The 19,841-nt window shown below is 39.1% G+C and overlaps 1 protein-coding gene across 3 annotated transcripts in view; it reads right to left on the bottom strand.

Moving 5' to 3' along the window:
* Positions 1-19,841, bottom strand: part of FAM3C (FAM3 metabolism regulating signaling molecule C) — a 31,364-nt gene that overhangs the window by 9,297 nt on the left and 2,226 nt on the right. For 2 of the 3 annotated variants that reach the window (XM_086747333.1, XM_086747342.1), the window contains exons 2-5: positions 7,051-7,111; positions 4,359-4,463; positions 3,175-3,204; positions 2,652-2,775 (exon numbers count right to left, since the gene is read on the bottom strand). In XM_086747333.1, the coding sequence (XP_086603459.1) occupies positions 2,652-2,775; positions 3,175-3,204; positions 4,359-4,463; positions 7,051-7,063 (272 nt within the window). In that variant the 5' untranslated portion in view covers positions 7,064-7,111. The remainder of the gene's footprint in view (positions 1-2,651; positions 2,776-3,174; positions 3,205-4,358; positions 4,464-7,050; positions 7,112-19,841) is intronic. The other variant, XM_086747350.1, reaches the window with a different exon arrangement.

Here is a 19,841-nt window from a genome sequence, read left to right as displayed (position 1 = left end):
GGAAGGTAGTGTGACATTCTGCTATAAGGTTACTGCAGCACAAGCATGCAACTGCCTTCCTAATAGAAACAGTAAAACTGCATGGAGAAGTTGCAGGTAGGGAAGATGGCAATATTCCCCCTTTTTCTAAAACGCCCATGAAGTAGTAACTACCATATTTAGTATTTTGATGACTACTGTTTTTTTTTTTTTTTTTTTTAATAATTTGGATAATATCCTTCCAATATAGGAGAACAAGGCTATAACTGAACTTCTATACAGCAGAATTCTTATTTCACACTAAAATATCTATATAATTAAAAAGAAAAACTGAAAAATTAAATGCAGTCTGAATTATATCAGCACCTTTTGTGCTATCATAAACCAAGTGGCATCTTTATGTTTAATACACAGCAAAAAAAAACCCCTATATTGCAAATTTCATTCATAAATTATGAAAACTTGTCCCCACTTCCTTGTCTTGGAAGTATGAATACAAAGTAATCAGAAAAAAATATTTTGCAGAAGTGAGCTCACAAAATATCACTAAAAAAGGAGCTACCGAAGAAGAAGTAAGTTCTTTCAGAGGTCTAAGATACTACTTTACACACTTGAGACAGCTTGTGCACCAAGCCATGAACACTACAGGCTGTAATGTGACAGCCTTCTCACAGGAGGGCAGCCGTTCATCAGTTTTACAATTCTTCCAACAATTCACAATCAACAAGTTATGGGAGTTTTTGAAAGAGAAATCTAACATCTTACGAGCAAAGCAGGAGATCATATAAAATGAAGCACATTTTCTGGTGGACCTTTAAACAGACATTACAAGTCCTCTTCTGAAGGAATTCAGGAAGACTTTTGCCAAGGGAAACTGCACTTAAAACTCCAATACCTGTGCACTAATATTAAAAGAATAGATTTCTTGCCAGCAACTGCTTTATTTTCATCTCTTTCTTCAGTGAAACATCCAGGGGTTTTTCTTTTTGACAGGAAAAACAACCTCTTCTTAGTTAACAAGTAAGTGAGACATTAAAAAAAAAAATCAAACCCTACCCTAACCCTGAGGTTAAAATATTACTTGCACTCCCACAACTTTTAATCAGTGAATAGCCCTAAGTCTTCACAGATATTAAGCTTCCTAGCAACCAGAACAAGAAGATGGCAATACCAACAAAACCACTGTGCAGAGAGATTAGATAAGACTGTCCAAGGTCACAAAGTGAACCAAAGATAAGAATAGAAAGCAGAACCTAGAAGCTTTTAGTTAGTACGTGCCAATGGTGAGCTCATGCTCGCTTTGCACAAGCTCCCTGACTGCACCGTGATGCAAACACGCTCCTACACAAGTGAGAAAGCTTGAACTAAGTCAGCCTCACAGAAGAATTGTTTGAAATTTGAATGGTGCTCCCGTTTCTACTAATAATGCAAAGGTAAGATGCTGCACATGTTCAACTGTCAGGGGAAAAAAGCTCCCATTTCAACTTCGCTACATTTAATTGCCAGAGTCAATGCTAAAAATATAGTCTTCTCTTTAAGATCACGTAAGACTAATCTTACGGTGTTACTTCAGACAGTAAAGTGATGGAAAACAAACGAATGCTTTTTATTCTCTTATAGATTAATTATTCTACGAATTATATTACAGGGTGTACGCTGTTCACAGAGTTCCCATTTGCTGTATGTGCTATCTGAACTGCTCCATACTAACACAGCGTGGGCTGAGAAACAGCTAAGCTGGAGTACTGTAAACACAAATGGAAGGCAAAGGCCTGGAAGTGTGACTGATATTAAAAAAAAATCTCCTTCTGACAACGCTAACATCATGTCTTTTCTGACATGTGACATGCAGAATTAAGTGGATAGATTGTTATACAAAGCTGCACACTCTGGGTGACGATGAGCAGGAACAACCTAAGAGCAAAAAACGAAAGTCTAAAAAAAAAAAAAAATTAATATTCTCATTATGGAGATTACTGAAAGGTATTCAGTTAAACACTCCAGGCACTATGTTACCCATAATACTATGTTACAAATATGGTTATTAGAAATATTGGTGTTAAGTCCTAACTGTTTCAAGCAGTTCCCTTCCTCATTTCATAATTAAGTTTATTAACTTTCATTATCATCAGCATAATTAAATAACTACTGATCATTAAAATACTATTTTTCCCTTTCAAAGTCATCTTTTAAAGAAAAGTGAAAAATACGTTCTGACACTGATACTATGGAAATAGTTTAAAAGATGACTTGCAAAAACCAATTCCACAGCACAGTTTTAGCAGATGACATTTAACCAAAAGTATTACGAGTAATTACTTGAAAATACAATTGTTCACTGAATTACTGTTAGAGGCACAAGAACAAGTTACCTGGAGGCAAGTTTACATCTGACTTGGCAAAGTCTAACTAATCATTAAGTCTATAAACCTGAAATAAAGTGTAAGCTATCTTGCATGTATTAAAGTAGTGTACATGTCTGCATTTACTGCAGAGTATTAAGCATGCTTCATCAGAGATTAAGTTATACTGTGATGCAACCTTTTCACGTGGCCAAACCATTGGCAAAACAAAACCTATGAAGAATTATTTAAATTGCTGCTTTTGTGTGCGAAGTGATCCAAGACAGCATTTGAAAGAGATACGTAGAGACAACAGGCAAAAATACTTACACATTATCTTCTACACAGATCTTAGGTCCAACGACATTTGCTGCTCCACTTGCCATTTTGAATGCAAAATGCTTTTCAGGACAAGCTTTAGAGATCCCACATTTGTATCTTGGAGGTTTTGTAGCTTTCAAAATGAAATAAAACAGGATTTTAGAGACATCACCACAGGTAGGCTAACAGAGAAATACCAGTTTCCTGAAGGAATTCAAGGAAAGGAATAAAGACAGGAGCATTTCATCTGCAGTTTCAGAGCAGCTTAAAATAATCTACGTTCCTGCAGTACCTCATTAATCTACTTCTTGTTCTCACCCTGCTGCTTGCTCTGGCACTGTCAGCAAAACCACAAGATAAAACTACAAGTGAAACAGACTTTACAGATATTTAGGAAAATCAGGAAAAGAGGAAAATTAGTTTGATTGCATTTCAAGTGTAATTAAGACTTTCTTAACTATTAAAATTCAACAGTCTTTCTGTTACTAGCAAAAGCAAGTCACAGCAGTAACACATGCATATAAACACTCACAGCGTGCAGCTGCATCCAGTGCTGATCTAGCTAGAATGCAAAAAGAAAGTTTTACAAGATGTTACTATTAAAGTGTCATCTGCTATAAAATATCCTATAAATTAAAAACCTTTCTGTACCCCTATAAAAACAGGTTGGTTGAAATGAAGTATCAAATACATCTCAACGTTATGTTCCAATATAAAACATTAACCTTTACACGATAGAAGAATTAAAGTGATCAGGGACCACATTTAGAAGTATTGCCTTAATTTATGACTCTCCAGTTAACAAAGATCCATGGAGATACAAAACCACCAGGGATCTGTGGAGGTGCGGGCACTGAAGTGAAATTAATTCCCTTCTTACAGTTTCACTAGGATGGGGTGAACATTTCACCTAACACTGGAAGCCTGCAACTCAAGTGTATTTGAATCCAACCATTCATTACTCCCTTTCTTGGGACAGGAAGAGACATAAGTGACCTCATCATGCACATAGCTACAATACATCTGTAATATTTAATGACACCTGTGTCTTTTCAATGATTATTAAAAATGGTGACTGGTTCAAATGTCAGCTCATACTGTAGTAATCTGGAGTTAAATAAAATGAATCCTACTCACATACCTAAAATTGGGTGGGGTTTTTTTTGTAATGAAAAGCTCCTTTAAAGATAAAGTTGGTTCAAAACATACACTCTGAATCTTAAGTCACCTCTGCTGCTAATTCTTTTCTGTGTAGAACCTGGGCACATCAGAAATGTTTTGATAACTGCACGTTCAATTGTACATGACAGTATACCTGTGCAAGCAAAAAAGCCCATCCAGAACATAAATTTTGAATTGCTTAAGCAGGAGAAAGGCAGAGTGCAGAGTTCCAGAAACATCAAGTTGCCTAGTTTACAACTCCAGACTAAGACTAAGTACCAGTAAACATAAAAAGCAGGTAAAATTACGCATACTTGGCATGCAGAAGAATCAATCTGATGAAGAGCATAGGTTAAATATTTCATACAGAAAAATAACTTAATACACACATTATATATATATGCGCAATATATATAAAAAAAAGTACACACACTAAAAAAAAAAATACAGAATTCTTCAGTGTAAGAGCCTAAGTCAAGCTTAAAGCAAAATGAATTTCTTGATTATGGCTCAAGTAAATATTAATAAGTGTCCAGAGAAAAAGTCACTACTTACCAAATATGTGTCCTAAGTTTGCATCCATTTTTATTTCAAACACTTGAGATATGACATAAAACGTCAATAAAAATATTGCTACGACTACTACCAACTTCGCAGCACCTATTCAGAAGCAGAGAAAAGTTTCAAAAAGTTATCTGCAAACGGTAGCATTTTTACCAAAATTAACAACATGAGGAATGTGCATTAGATTACACTGAAGGGAACTCAGCCAGGATGCTCATTTGTGGATTCACTAGATAGAAGTAATCTCTACGAAATGGACATTATAATGTAGAATGGAAGTGAGCCACTCCACCAGCTTACTACACCAAACACGTACCCTTCGTGCTTGTCTGACACCACAGTACACCAACTCAGCTCAGCAGCCAGGAGAAACCACAGGCTTTTCCATTGAAATCCCATCTCCCTCTTCTCAGCCACATGGACCTGTCTCCTCACTGTTCAAAATACCCCTCTTCCCCTCCCACCCAGCCCCTCAAATTGAGCTACCTCTATTTTGATGTACGGCCAAGACTCAGTGATTAGGGGTCTGTTCACATACCGCAGCTCAGCTGCTTTGGTCAGTCATTACATTAAAAGACTCCAAAAACCAGCCAACCAGAAAAAAAAAAAAAAAAAAAATCTCATCTCTTTTTCAAGAAATTTAAATTACTGAGCGAGTCTGAAGATTCAGGAGAACTAATTTAAAAAGTAATAAAAAGCAGCACCTCTCCCCTCCCCCTTTTAATATGTTGAGGCCTCAGGTAGCTTTAAGTTTTACACGCCTAACTTTCCCCAGTGCCAAGCGGTCAAGCCACCTCCTGTGAAAAGACCCGGAAGCACACAACCACAGCAATTTACACCCGAGTTTCCATTTCAGATGTATATGGTACTGCCATGAACCCCATCATTTTTCAGCATAATTTTAAAACAGATTTATACAGAATACTCCACTCAGTTTATTGTAAAATACCAACAGACTGAGAGCAGAAGTTAGGTGAGGAGGCATCTGATGAACATCGTGCCTTCCTGTCTCACCCCAGTATGTCAAACTGCTTGGAAGAAGCAACCTTACAGCATGCTTCTGTTTCTCAGACTGCCAGCCAAATAAATCTTTCAGAAAAAAACCCCAAACTTATGTATTCCTGCAGAGCTCTCACTGCTGCTGTGATGGGCTGTTCAGAAAATCTTAAAATAGACAAACTACTCAGCCTTCAGAAGGATGAGAGATGTTAATCAATTCTTCCAAAAGGCTAAAAAAAGATAAGGAGATAGAAAAAGAAAAGAAAGATCAAGAAAGAGATACAACTTGTGCATTTGCTTGTAGCTTGATCTTCTCCTAGTTTCCCTTCTCATACGTGTGAGCACATAAACGCTATGTAACAAAACACAGATGCAAATTTAATTTAAAAATACTATGCTGGAACTCCTATTGTACTTGAAGAAAAGTGAATCGTGTAAGCACAAGAAAAAACAGATGATCTGAACATATATTAAGAAGTGGAGAAAAGGTTTTTTCAAAGCAACACTGCCTAAAAAGACAAGACGGTACCAGATTTTGGAATGTGTCATCTGGCAAGTGGCACTTGGAGAGCATGTTGCTTCAGCAGACAGTAGGCAAGGCGAACAAGAACTTGGTCTGAGAGCTAACCAACCCCCCCACTCCACATCTTGAGCATTTCAACCGAACTACGAGCACTCCCTCTAAGGGAGAGGCAAAGTATCTCCTAGAAAATTCTTTTAGTGCTTGAACCAAAACCAGTCCATTTGCTGCAGGTTAAACATTCTCTAGGTACAGCTGCATCTTCTTTGTCTGTGGGCTGTAGCAACAGAAGTAGTTAGATGAAAGATAAAAAAAAAGAGGTTTGGAAAAGGCATTTAGCCATCTTCTAAAAATTGCAGCATTTTCCATTTCTTTATCAGATTTACTTTATCAGGTTTCTCTCATTTATACACATTGAGGATAATAAAACAAATTTAGAAGTAGTGACAAAAATCAGGACTAATTTCACGCATTAAGAAGGTTAATGCGCAACTCTCTTAGAAAAGAATGTGTCATTCTCTCCTAAAACAGCCAACAGTTGCTCCTTCTGCAACATAACACCGCAACTATTGATAAAAGTGCAATGCATCCGAAACTCAAAAACATTCAACTGCCACACAGGCTATTCTACTGCAAGGAAATGTTTAATATCTTCTTGTAGTGTTATATTGGCAAAGATTTTATTTTTACAATCACTACACCTTCTGTCAAGCAAAATCAGTTTTGTAAACTCTGTACTACAGTAACTTACCTCTATGAAAATGCTTTTATAGCTTTCAAACTCCCAGTAACCATTCAGGCAGTTTCAGACACTATACCATAATAGTTCATAGCACTCTGGGTTGGGGGGTGAGGCAGGGAAGAAATCACTTAAGACCTCAATTGGCCATTTTCTTATTCTGTCATCATTTTACAGAATTAACAGCCAAAGTACATAAAGTCACAGCACCTTAACCATTCACTGTCGTTCAGCTGAAGCATTTTAACCAGCTGCTTGCTCTTAGACCATCTCAAACTCCATAATTAGTTTCATTAAACAGCAATTACATGGAACAGTAATGCCTGTTAAGTTTATTTTAAAACCTTATTGCCACAACTTGTTAATGCTGTCTATAGCATTTGCTTCACAAGTGACAGAAGTCTGATTTTACTGAGAGTACTTACCTGCTATTCTCATGTTTAGTCTTCAGCCAGCTAATGACACTACTGCATTCAAAATAGCCACCTAGGGAAAAAGAAAAGCATGTCATTGTAATTACAGCCCAATAAGCACTTTTGTGATGAGCTAACAGTGAAAAAACATAGATTTTCTAGCCAATAACAATGATGATTGTCCTGAATACCTAATTCTTAACACTCACAGTAAACAGAAGATTTAAGATGGATTTCTCAGGTATTGCTTTCATTTGTTACTCCATTAAACAAGTGCTCCAAAAAAAAAAAAAAAAAAAAAAAACCCATTAATTTCATCAAATCAACTACAAATTCTGTTCAACTTTTGACCCTTCAATCTGTGACATAAGTATTTATCAGTGCTGTATCTAAGCAGCCTTTGATTTCCTAAAGCTATGTGGCAGAAGTCAACAACTCCATCTGCATTGCTTCAGAGTCCTAGCAACTTTCGGGTGCAAGCTGTTATTTGGCAACGTAACATAGCAAACTGTGCTTTGGAGAGAAAAGATTTAAGCATTTTGGCCTTGTAAGATACTGCATAAACTGTACGGGACAGACAGAAGGTTATTGCAGTACTTTAATCTATGCATTACAGAAATGTAGTAACACATTTGTCACTCATAGCAGCATCCCGAAGATTCATGTGACAGTCAATGGTGACGGAAACATCAACCCCTGAACTGAGACTATTTCAGAATATGCTAAAAACCATTGCCTATAAGCAACCACGTCCTGGTTTTGGCTGGGATGGAGCTAGTCTTCTGCAGGACAGCACAAAAGGTTTCTTCTTGAGAAGAGCTTGCTACTGTGTAAAGTCAAAACGGGCCACAACCTACAGACTGTGGTCAAGGGCTACCACCTCCACCCCAAGCAACCCCTTGTCCCTGGGCTGTACCGGCTCTGCTGTTGCTGGCTCTGCACCATGGTCATGCTCAGCCACTGTGGGCCCATGCTACACTGAGCCTGGGCATCCTGTGTCTTGAGTTTCGCCCTTCTTTTGATTCCAGAAGTGCAAAGTTGACCAGGTACAGCTGCTCGGCATCCCCAGCACTGACACAGTATCCATGAAAATCAGGCTAGGTAAATATCATAATATTTACTAATCAAATACTACACATCCATTAGAAATACAGTAATTTGTTTTACAACATCTAAGCAGATTAAGCATGTAAAAAACCAATTTTAAGTGAACTGAAATTAGAATTCGCTTGAAAAAACAGTACATTACCCAAACTGTTCTATTTCATTTCTTCTTTTCTTATCATCATAAGAAAGAGTCTTCAGTTACTTTCAAAAATACATGAGGCATTCAGACAAATAACAGTCTGTAATCAGTACTTCCCTTCTGAATTCAGTTCAACCAGGCCAAGTGCAAGGTCCTGCACGTGGGACGAGGCAATCCCAGGCACAAATATAGGCTGGGCGGAGAATGGATCGAGAGCAGCCCTGAGAAGAGGGACTTGGGAGCGATGGTTGATGAGAAGCTCAACATGAGCCCGCAATGTGCACTTGCATCCCAGAAGGCCAACCACATCCTGGGCTGCATCAAGAGGAGTGTGGCCAACAGGTCAAGGGAGGTGATTCTCTACCTCTGCTCTGCTCTACCACCTGCAGTACTGTGTCCAGCTCTGGAGCCCCCAACACAAGAAGGACATGGACCAGCTGGAGCAAGTCCAGAAGAGGGCCACAAAGATGATCAGAGGGCTGGAGCACCTCTCCTGTGAGGACAGGCTGAGAGAGTTGGGGCTGTTCAGCCTGGAGAAGAGGAGGCTCCGGGGAGACCTTATAGCGGTCTTCCAGTACCTAAAGGGGGCCTACAGGAAAGACGGGGAGAAGCTCTTCAGCAGGGCCTGCTGTGACAGGACAAGGGGTAGCGGTTTCAAAACAGAGGGAGGTAGATTTAGATTAAATATTAGGAAAAATGTTTTTTACAACAAGGATGGTTGAAAACACATAATAAACTACCATTTCAATCCAAGTAGCCATCCCACACCCCCATCACAAAAGCTACAGCATCTCTAACACTCTGCAGTCTTATGCCATGATTTCTAAAACCATCAAAAACACTATATTTAGAAATGTTTTGAAAAACTATTGGTATTAGAAGACAGGAAATGCCAATAAATAAGAAGATCACCAGAAGCCCCACATAGTTCTCATGGTCTATGCTAGGGAGGAAAAACTGATATTACGCAAACAGCCTTTTGCCTTCACTTAACTCAGTATCTCTATGTTCAGTGATTTGTGTCCAGATCCGCTTTGCCAAAGACACAGCGATTGTGCTGTATTGCTTAAAGTTTCCAAGAAAATGGTCAGCAGAGAAATAAACAGGAAAAAACAAATACAAGTACAGAAATAATTCTACTCCACAAGAATTTGAAAATAAATACCAACAAAGTTTGAAAAGTAGACAAATGTTTCTGAATACTAAGGCTGTACTACAAGGGAAGACTCACAGCATATTATGGACATAATATATCCATTATATTTATAACCACACATATTATATCCACATGTAATATAATCTTTAAGAGAAAGACCGGTATTTATCAGTCTTATAAAAAGGCAAAAAGAATCTGCTAGAGCAGAAAAACTCATTTTATTTCAAAGTCTGTGAACAGAATTATTCTAAGCTCCTTTCTCTCTCCTCCCCACCCCCGGAAATATATCAACATTAAAATAAACACCATCTGTAGTTTGAACAACCATAAGCTTGTTCTAAGCCAGCACTGAAAAAAAAAGTTTCCTCTTTTCATTTGGCTATAAACAAAAACACGACAAATTCAAAGCATAAGAGTAAGAATATGAACAAAATAAAAAAGTAGAAACCTAAGTGAAATCATCACATCATCCAGCCTTGACTGCAGAATGCCTTTATCTGAACGCCTCCATCCACCCAGCTTGGTGATCATATTCAACAGGTAAGATGTATTTTATTTTAAATTTTAAATGTTTCTTTGATTTACAAAAAAGTAAAAATGAATGTTATGCCTCAACTTCAAAGTAATTTTTAAAGTTATGTAGAGATTATTTTAAAAAAAAAAAGTGCGTTTTGATCTAGAGAACTACAGGAATGCTACAATACAGATGAACATTGCACAGCATTTTCCAACTGCAAGAGACTTTACTTTATGAATGCCAAGTTCTTTTCCTATACAGTGTTATCTTAAATGTCTTTTTTTTAATTAAAGACAGAAGGGGAATAAAGCAGGACAGCCCATGAGCCCTTACGAGCGCATGCAGACCATGACTCCATATCTTTAGTATTAGACCTCATAAATGGAATTACAGAAGTTATAAAAATGGATCTTGACTTTCTAATAGTGCTTAGCTTAAGACCATTTAAAAACAAAAAGGTTTTAAATGAAAATACAGGAGCACAACTGAGCTCGCTCAGACTCAGATGCACAAAACCTGTATCAACAACATTCCTTCAATTGCTTTAGGAACGGGCTAAAAACCCAAACACTCTCTCCTCTTTGACATAAGACTCCACCACCCCGAGGCAGCAGAATTACAACCTAAGTATCTTCTTGACCTACTGATATCCAGTAATATTAATAACCACTTTATTATTCCATTAACATAATTGGTCTCTGTCAGGCAGGACAACGGGGCTCGCTTTTATCACTGATTCGTCAGAGACCGAGGCAGAAGGTGCAGCCTACAGCAGGGTCTGCAGGCAGGACCCTGATCAGCAGAGCAGAACCCCACACAGATGCAAAGGCCAAGGACAGGATGACTAAACAGGCAACAGATGTGATCAACATCTACAAGACAACGAAGTAAAACGGCTGGATTTGGGGAAGGACTATATTGTATGGCTGTAAAACATGGATTTTCTTTTCTTCAGATTGTTTTCTTAGTGCAGAACTTAAGAGGTTTATCAGACAGAGTCTAAAACTTAGGCAGTGGGAAAAAAAAAAAAAAAACAGAAAAAAAAAAAAAACAACAACAAAAAAAATCCCTCACATGCAACATCAAGTGCCTTGAAACAAGAAGCCATCCACAGAAGAACCCAAAACCAGTGCCTTCAGATGTCAGTTTTCCTCTACTTCAAGAGAAAGGAACTTGTTATTCCCCAGGATAGGCTACTGGAAGGATGTGTGGCAAGTTGCAGGTTTACATCTACACGGACAATCTCTATCACGAACAGAAGTAAAGGTATTTTAAGTCAGAACAAATTCTAGTTAAAATCAGCATAGTCAAACATCTACACGTGGCACATGCACTCATTCACAAGATGAATACCATCGTATTCAATGTGTGCAAACTTCTGATTTTCCTACTTGTCAAAGAAATCTTGTGCAATTCTTCATGTGGCTGGAGGAGCGTGCTCCCTTTGTCCTATGATCTCAGTGCTAAAGGTGAAGACATGTCATGTCTCAGCAACAACCACACCTGTCAAAGAGCTTTCTGAACTCTGTTGCCTCTCATCACCAATTCGCAGGAGCCAGCAGTCAGGAGAACAATTAGTGGCAAGATGTTCAGACCACTGACCTCTCACCTACAGTAAGCCTGAATAAAGAGTACAAAACTACAAAGAGGTTGTGGTCTACAGGCTGGTAGAGTCAGGCCTCTCATCAGTATATGGTGGATATTTTTCTTACAAGGCTTCAAAGATACTAACCTGCAGCCCAGCTCACCCAGCCAGCTGTGCCGCTCCAGCAAGATGGCAAAACTACACTATGTAAAGCTGTGAAACACTGAATAGTAGAAAACAAAGAAAGGGGGAATGCTTTGATAAACTGATGTAAACAGTTCTCTCTGAACTGGCAGAACATGACTACCTCAATGACAAAAGAGAAAACCAGCAGACAGGCAGGGAGCTGGTTCAGCCATATTAGCAAGTTCAAAAATTGCTCTTTCAGCACAACCCAGCAGCACAGAGAATCACAGAATAGTTAGGACTGGAAGAGATCTTTAAAGGTCCAACCCCCCTGCAAGAAGCAGGGACATGTTCAACTAGATCAGGTTGCTCAGAGCCTCGTCCAGTGTGGCCCTGAATGTTTCCAGGGATGGGGCATCAAAACCTCTCTGGGCAACCTGTGCCAGCGTTGTACCACCCTTATGGTAAAAATTTTCTTCCTGATGTCTAGTCTCAATCTACCTCCTAGTTTAAAACCATTCTTACCCCTTGTCCTATCACAACAGGCCCTACTGAGCAGCCTTTCCCCATCTTTCTTGTAGGCCCCCTTGAGGTACTGGAAGGCCACTATAAGGTCTCCCTAGCGCCACCTCTCCTCTAGGCTGAACAACCCCAACTCTCTCAGCCTGTCCTCACAGAAGAGGTGCTCCAGTCCTCTGATCATCTTCGTGGCCCTCCTCTGGACCTTCTCCAACTGGTCCATGTCCTTCTTATGTTAGGAGCTCCAGAACTGGACACAGTACTGCAGGTGGGATTTCATGAGAGCAGAGCAGAGGGGCAGAATCACCTCCCTTGACCTGCTGGCCACGCTTCTGTGTTGCTCAATCCCTCAAGAATAGGAAGGAAAAGGTAGACAGCTCACTGAACCAGAGAAGAAGTTACAGGTTATAAATCATTTTTCAATACTGGCGTGTCATTGTCCAGTTCCCTGCATGAAGCTGCACGTCTATTTCTGCAGAAAAGAGTTATTTATTCTGGAAGCAAACTACTAGGGAGTGGATATGTGGAAAGACAGTTGGGAGCTGAGGTTACTGGTTACTTTTTCTACTCCACCCAGCTTTCTGCATTTTACTTTGTCCCAAGGCAGGGGCAATTTCCAGATGTTGCAATTTCCAGTGCCAAAGCCATTCCAGGCAACCCCCATGACAGCCCAAAATGCTACACATAGGGCAACATAACAAAAGCAGAAGAAAAAACAGAAAATGGCAGCATACAACAACAGCAACAAAAAAGAAAGGAAGAGTGAAAAGGGCTTTTGCCCACTTCTTGATTAACTTGTGTGGGGATGACAAACACAAATCTGACAAATTCAGGACATACACCACACAGCTACCGCACATATTTTGATACATACTAAAACTAGCTTCCATCAGTAGAGCAGAAGACGCTTGCTTTTAAAAGAGACCCACGCCTCTTGAAAGAGCTCTGCCAGATACTTCACACAGGGAGTTTATACTCTAACTTTATTTAGGACAACTACGAGTCCGTAATTCTGCCAAGAAAATCATTACCATATTTTATTAGATGACATAAAGTTTCTAACATGCCAAGACTGAGTTCTTTCCACATTCATGTATTAGATATGGTGATCATCAAGCAAGTTTTCTTCCTAGAATCAAGGTCTAAGAGGAAACTGTACTGAAGTGAGCAAAGGAAATTGAAAAAATACACACCAACAGTTATTAATACTGCCACACTGGTGCAGTACTGAACACAGCCCAGATTTCACTCCCAAACTGAATGCAATTCAATTTGGTCAATTCTTTATCAGCCCTGCCCAGTACTCTTGCCCAGAGACAGTGCCACGGGACACAACGTAGGGCACGTGACACTCGGGGACAGTCTCTGCTCTACTTACTGCGCATGAAAGCTCCGCCCGCTTGCGATGTACTTCCCTCTATACGGGTTTTTAAAATATGACTGCAATATATGTTTTTGATTTAGATTAGACATAAGGAAGAAATTCTTTACTGTGAGAGTAGTGAGGCACTGGAACAGGTTACCCAGAGAAGCTGTGGATGCCCCATCCCTGGAAGTGTTCAAGGCCAGGTTGGATGGGGCCTTGAGCGACCTGGTCTAGTGGAAGGTGTCCCTGCCCAGGGGCAGGGTGTTGGAACTAGACGATCTTTAAGGTCCCTTCCAACACAAAACATTCTATCATTCTACAATGAAACATGCAGATTACTCTACTTCATTCCCAGGATAAAAGCATGTCCATTAGCAATTTGATAGTGTGTGTAAACTATATTTACCAAAATCAACAATGATATTTAATAAAACAGAAAGTAATACACTTCAAAACATCACGAGTGGCAAAACAGGCAGTAGTAGTGAAGAAAAGGATCCAAGAGACTATAGCAGCTCTCTAATACTGGGGTCAAAAATGTCGTACTGCTGCAAAAAACATAACTGCTCCTTGTGAACTGTACCAATAGGATTGCTGTGTGTGAAACAAAAAGCAGTTATTTTGCTCTGCCTAAAAAAAAAAAAAAAAACAAACCCAAAATACTCGGCTCTATCTGCTATTTAGACTTTTAACTGAGACCCATATGTAGTTTTTTCTAAGTCTATCTTAAAGCATAATCCCCAAATGGAAAAATCTAGATAATGATAACATGACCTAAATAAAACAACTAAGGGCTAAAGGATCAGGTTTGCTTTGCAAGGAACTGTAAAAGTAAAGAGGGAAGGAACACACACTTTTTTGTCTTACCTCCACGGTGTAATTTAAAAAATGTTTTAAAAGATTCTCAAATGGACCATTCTCAATATCCACTGGTTGCTGCTTACCTATTTCTAGCTACAGTATTGAAGGAAAACAACTTTCCAGCTACAAGGATAAAAAAGACATAAAAAAGAAGGCTGTAAGTCATCATAAAAGTCGGGGAAAATAGAACAGACATTTGCTTAACCTACAGAGTCTACAAGGTGTGAGTTACTGTCCCCTTCAATATTAACCCTGTATCTACATACTATTCTATGCAAATCTGTACCCAGATATGTAATACTAAATTGGTATCAGCCTGAGACGCCTTGAATTAAATTCAGAGGGATCTTTGTTTTCCCAAAATAGGATTTAAAAGTTTGTATACTTTAAAAAATGATCAAATAATGTTATATCTGGTTTTATCTGTATTTACTATCTGTTAATATGAATAGCACACCAAGTATACTGTACTAGAATTAGATAAGCATTCAGAATTACTTAGTACCAAAGGAAAAAAAAAGCTTAGCTTTTATTTTTATTTCTGAGTCATGAGTAGATTAGGACAGTGTTTATTTTTTGCAGTACTAACTGGCTTCCTCAATGATTAGCAGATGCAGTTTTTTTTTCCTGTCAGAGAACAGCTAAAGAAAAAAAAAAGCCATTTTACCTTTTCATACCATGTAAAATGCAATCAGCAAAATAACATTTTGTATAATCCAACCTCTGTTAACAGATATTAAAACTGTTGTTTTAAGGCAGTTCAGAGCAGTGGTGGTTTCCTACAGTGAATTACATGTCAGGGACAGCATTAGCTATTCTTATGTGAGCTCTGGTTTTAAACCAGTGGTTGTGCCAACCTGAATTACATACCACAGACCAAACAGCTGAGACAGTCAAAATCATTCCAAGTTTAAATTTCAGTAGGAATCTAAGGTTTTAATATGATCATTTTATTCAAATACAAGATGCATTTCCTTACCCAGATGATTGCTTACCCTCCTGCTAGACTAAGCATAATTTTTTTCCCCGCCATGTTTACAACATTCATTTATTTTGGTGTCATCAATTGGTGAAGGGCACACATAGAAAAGAATCACGTATTTTTTAAAATAACTACTGTTGTTCAATTTTACTGTACAATCATGCACTGTTTGTGTCTTCTGATGACACAGGCTGTGACCCAAGCAGTTGTTCCCTACAGGCACTCCTACATCCATATGAATTCCTTGTGGTTATGGCAGAACTCCATACAGACAAAAAGGTTTGTTCACAAGAACTTACAGACTCTCAAATATGGTTTTTTTTTCTTCTTCTCCTTTGAGACAAATACTACCATGAAGTATAATTGACTTCTTACTAAAATGATACCACCTGAATTGTATTCCTCCATATAGGTGTAAGATTCAGCCTGGTACACTGACAACACTGAATTAGACCCAAAGTGTTTGCTTGTTAAAAAAAAAAAAAAAAAAAGATCTTATTTTACTTCAATCAACTGCAAATGAAACTCAAATTTAGCAAATGAAACCCAAACTGAGTTAAAAATTAAATAGGCAATTCAGCTACCATTGCATGTCCTATGCTGCAAATACTGCTGTGTAGTTTCACTTCTAAGAAAGGAAATAAATATGAGAAGAACCATATGTGTTAGAGTGTTTTGATACCTGATGTGCAAAACAAATGTTTCACAAATGGTGTGTCAAATCACTGACCACACGAGCTTTTGCTAGTGGCATCAATGCAGCACTTTTGCTTCAGGCAACACACAAACTAGTCGGTCTCAAATACAGAAAAATTCCCCCGAATCCTGGGAAGCCTAGGTAAAAGATAAGGCACTCTTCCCGCTGAGAACGAAACTCAATCCACATTCCTTTTGCAATTAAAACAATAAAAACCAAACCTCATAAGCACTCAATCTATACTTTGAAGACTCTTCCCAAATATTACATGAAATTTACTGGTCCATATATTTAAAAATGGGATTTAATTTACTGTCCCTAAAACCCATACTATTTATATGTGATAAAGTAAACTGTACTATTGCTGCTGAGGTACCTATTAAAGAGAATCTTAGCCTTGTATTTCACAGGGTTGGATAAAATAATTTTGAGAAATTCAGTTAGATAAAATCCTCAAGGACAAATTACTGAACCTCATTCACCCACTTGCTTTCCAACTTCATCACAGAGAAGTACATTAATCCCCCAGCAGAGATTTAAGAGAGTGAGGTTTAACATTTTCTCCTGTCAAATGACAAGGAAACTATTTTGTAACTGAAGCACTGCTGCAATTACCACCTGTTCAGAAGTTCAAAACCACTGATTTGTTTTCTGTCATGTTTTTTTTAAGAAACAAATTACCACTTTGATTTCATAAGACAGCAAAGTCTGTTCAGTCCTTTCACAAGAGGAAGGAGTAAATAAAGCTTTGCAACACATTTATCTGCAAGATCACCAGTTCTCAATCGAAACAAGGTGTTGCCAGAATCCACTAGATGTTTCAAACGTGCAACAGCTTTCACATCTCAGTACTGATAATAAAATACTAAACCTGTTATCAGAATAATGCATCACTACCATGCACCTTATCCTGCCTCACACAGTGATTTTCAACAGAACTACCATACAAAAAGGTTATCCGTCTGAAGAACAATTAACATCTGTATAATTACTACGACTTGATATAACTACATGCGACCACTGCAGAAATTTATTTGAAGCTATGGTTACAGCATGTCACTTCACACTGGGGCCCATTTTAAATGAAGTTATCAAGCAAGCAAACAGAACAGGAAAGAAGCATTACAAATACTTCCTCTAAAGGTCCAAGTTTACTGCAGGAAGACCGATCTGCTCCTCCATACGATTCTTCTCCTCTAGCACAACCAGACTCTACATAGTAGTAGCTTTAAGATGTCAGAATGAGACCATCATCTTATGAGTGAGATTCATTTACTGCACAGACCACCACATCAACCTCATCACAGAGCCACACACCGAGACCACAGACACAGCGAGGCACGGAGCTCCTACATACTTTGCAAGGCAGAGAGGATCAAGGGTACTGATTGTAGCATTGCCACACGCTGCTGACAAAATAAAAAAAAATATTACCAAGTATTTAAGCTTATTTAGCAAGAGCTCAGCATGATCTGAGGCTACATGTTCGAGAGCAGTTTTAACCTTTGCTCAGTAGCAAGCTGATCTCACCAGGACGCTGGGATGTGCCTCTGGGGAAGTACTCCCAGGTGATAATCACCACTCAGAGCACTGTTGGTATCTCTCCCTCCTCTTGTTCCAAGGGATACAGAAACCCCTGCTCCACTACTGAGCGCCTTCTCATCCACTCACCTCCCATGTGAGGCAGCACTTGGCTTCGGCCTTTTGCAGGACAGAAAGCGAGTGCCACCAGCTGAGGGAAGCACCCTGGAGAGAAAGCATCACGCGTCAGCTCAGGGGCGGGGAGAAGGGGTAACAGTGGCACAGCAGGCCCAAGACGCAGAGGGGCCATGCTACGCCTATAGAATGCTGCAGAGTGGGATCAAATTGCAGATATTGAAACTGCTGTCGGTGACTAACGAACTCCATGCTGCGTGGTGCAGTCAGAATCGCAGCGCTCCTGTGGTACTGGCAAGTCACTGCTACTGGTCCATATTAGCACTGGACAGGCCATCACCTGTGAGTGATGAGGTGGAAGATGCTCAGAAATGGGGAGGAAATCGGTCGGTTGCATGATCCTAAACAGCTCCAGAGTGACCCACTTCTTCCTACTGAAGACACAAAGAGACAGCAAGAAAAACTGCAGTCTCTAGACTGGTTTCTGAGCCTGAAGGGATTAAAGATCCATAACCTACCACCTGGCTGCGTGCAACCCAGTACCAAACATATAAGACACAGCTGAGAGGAACTAATTTCACCGCAAAAAAAAAAAATTATAAGGACAATCTATTCTTTTTATATTTTTATGTACATATATATACACACAGACACACACTTTGTACACTTCAATATTTAACCATTGGTACACATCCCACTAACTAAAATCCAACACAGACATCTCTCCTTTGAGATGTTAAAATCCAAAGATCATCACAGATGGGAAAAATTAAAGTTATGTAGGATAGCAAGTTACTGCATGTCATCATCTATGCAGAAATTTGCCACAGTAAGGACATGTAAACTAATTTGAGGAATAGCATCCCTCAGAAACAGAAGGGTGCTTACCACTGTGGCTCTACACACATCCGACATGAAGACGCTGATACGCAATCACTACTTACTTTATCCACTCCTGAAGCTACGCCTGTCTGGATCATGCTGTTGCAAGAGACATTCACTAATTATTATAGAAATTCCTGTAACAAACTTCTGCCTGAATCGACTCAAATGCAGTTCCAAAACCATTCAGGTGTCACCTGAATGTCACCTGACCAGCAAGCAAACAAACAGCCACCGAAGTTGCCTCAACCACAACCATCTCACCTGGCACTTGCAAGAATATCTGGGCTGATCCAAAAGCAGAAATGGCTCTGGGAGCAGGTCAGCAGCTTTCTAGCAGCCGCATTAGCTTATACCAGCTTAAATGTTTGTGAAATAACAACTTAATTAACTGGTGTTACCAAAACAGAACAAGAAAAGAAGTCTTTGCTACTAGGGGACAGTTAGTTTCTCCTCAGGCAAAAGAAAACTGGAGAGAGGGTGGGAGAAGGGAAGGAAGTCAGCCAGTCACAAAAAATCATGTCTTATGAATAGAGGGGAGACTGTAATTAACATAAAAAACAGACGATACTTAAAATTTAATTAACAAAATTATGCAACCTGATCTAGTTGGAGATGTCCCTGCTCCTTGCAGGGGGTTTGGACCAGATGACCTTTAAAAGGTCCCTTCCAACCCAAACCATTCTATGATTCTATGACTTCATAAGAATTACCATGCTTTTGTACATATAAACATATTGTGCAACTTTCTGCCATTAAAACAGACTCAACAGCAATGGACACTAAATGCAGGGCAGAGTTTACTCTAGCAGCTCCCTCTCTCCCAGTAGTCTTCCAAAGCTTCTTCCCTCTTTCACAAAGTCTGTTCCATATCCTCTTGGCACTGAGCTCCAATAAGAGCTGCAAAAAAGCTAAGCTGCAGCTCCGTCTGCAAACGAAAATATAAACTATTTTTGTAACATAGGAATATCACACTGTTCATGGGGAACAAAACAGTTGAACAATTCTAAAAGAATAACCATTGATAACACCCTGTGAAAACTGAAGTGTGACTGGATTTCAGGAAGCATGGGTAAAATACTTCTGGCACTATTGCAGATTACATTTTTCCTAAAGTAATTCTGAGAATTTATGGACAATCTTGGTTTCAGATCAATGTGAGACTTCCCAGAGTGATCCTTCTAAACTATGAAACAATTAAAATAATCCA

This window comes from Chlamydotis macqueenii, chromosome 1, assembly GCF_036417535.1.
Source record: "Chlamydotis macqueenii isolate bChlMac1 chromosome 1, bChlMac1.mat, whole genome shotgun sequence".
NCBI lineage: Eukaryota > Metazoa > Chordata > Aves > Otidiformes > Otididae > Chlamydotis > Chlamydotis macqueenii.
The sequence above is the reverse complement of the archived record's forward strand: the minus strand, read 5'-3'. Positions and strand labels throughout refer to the sequence as shown.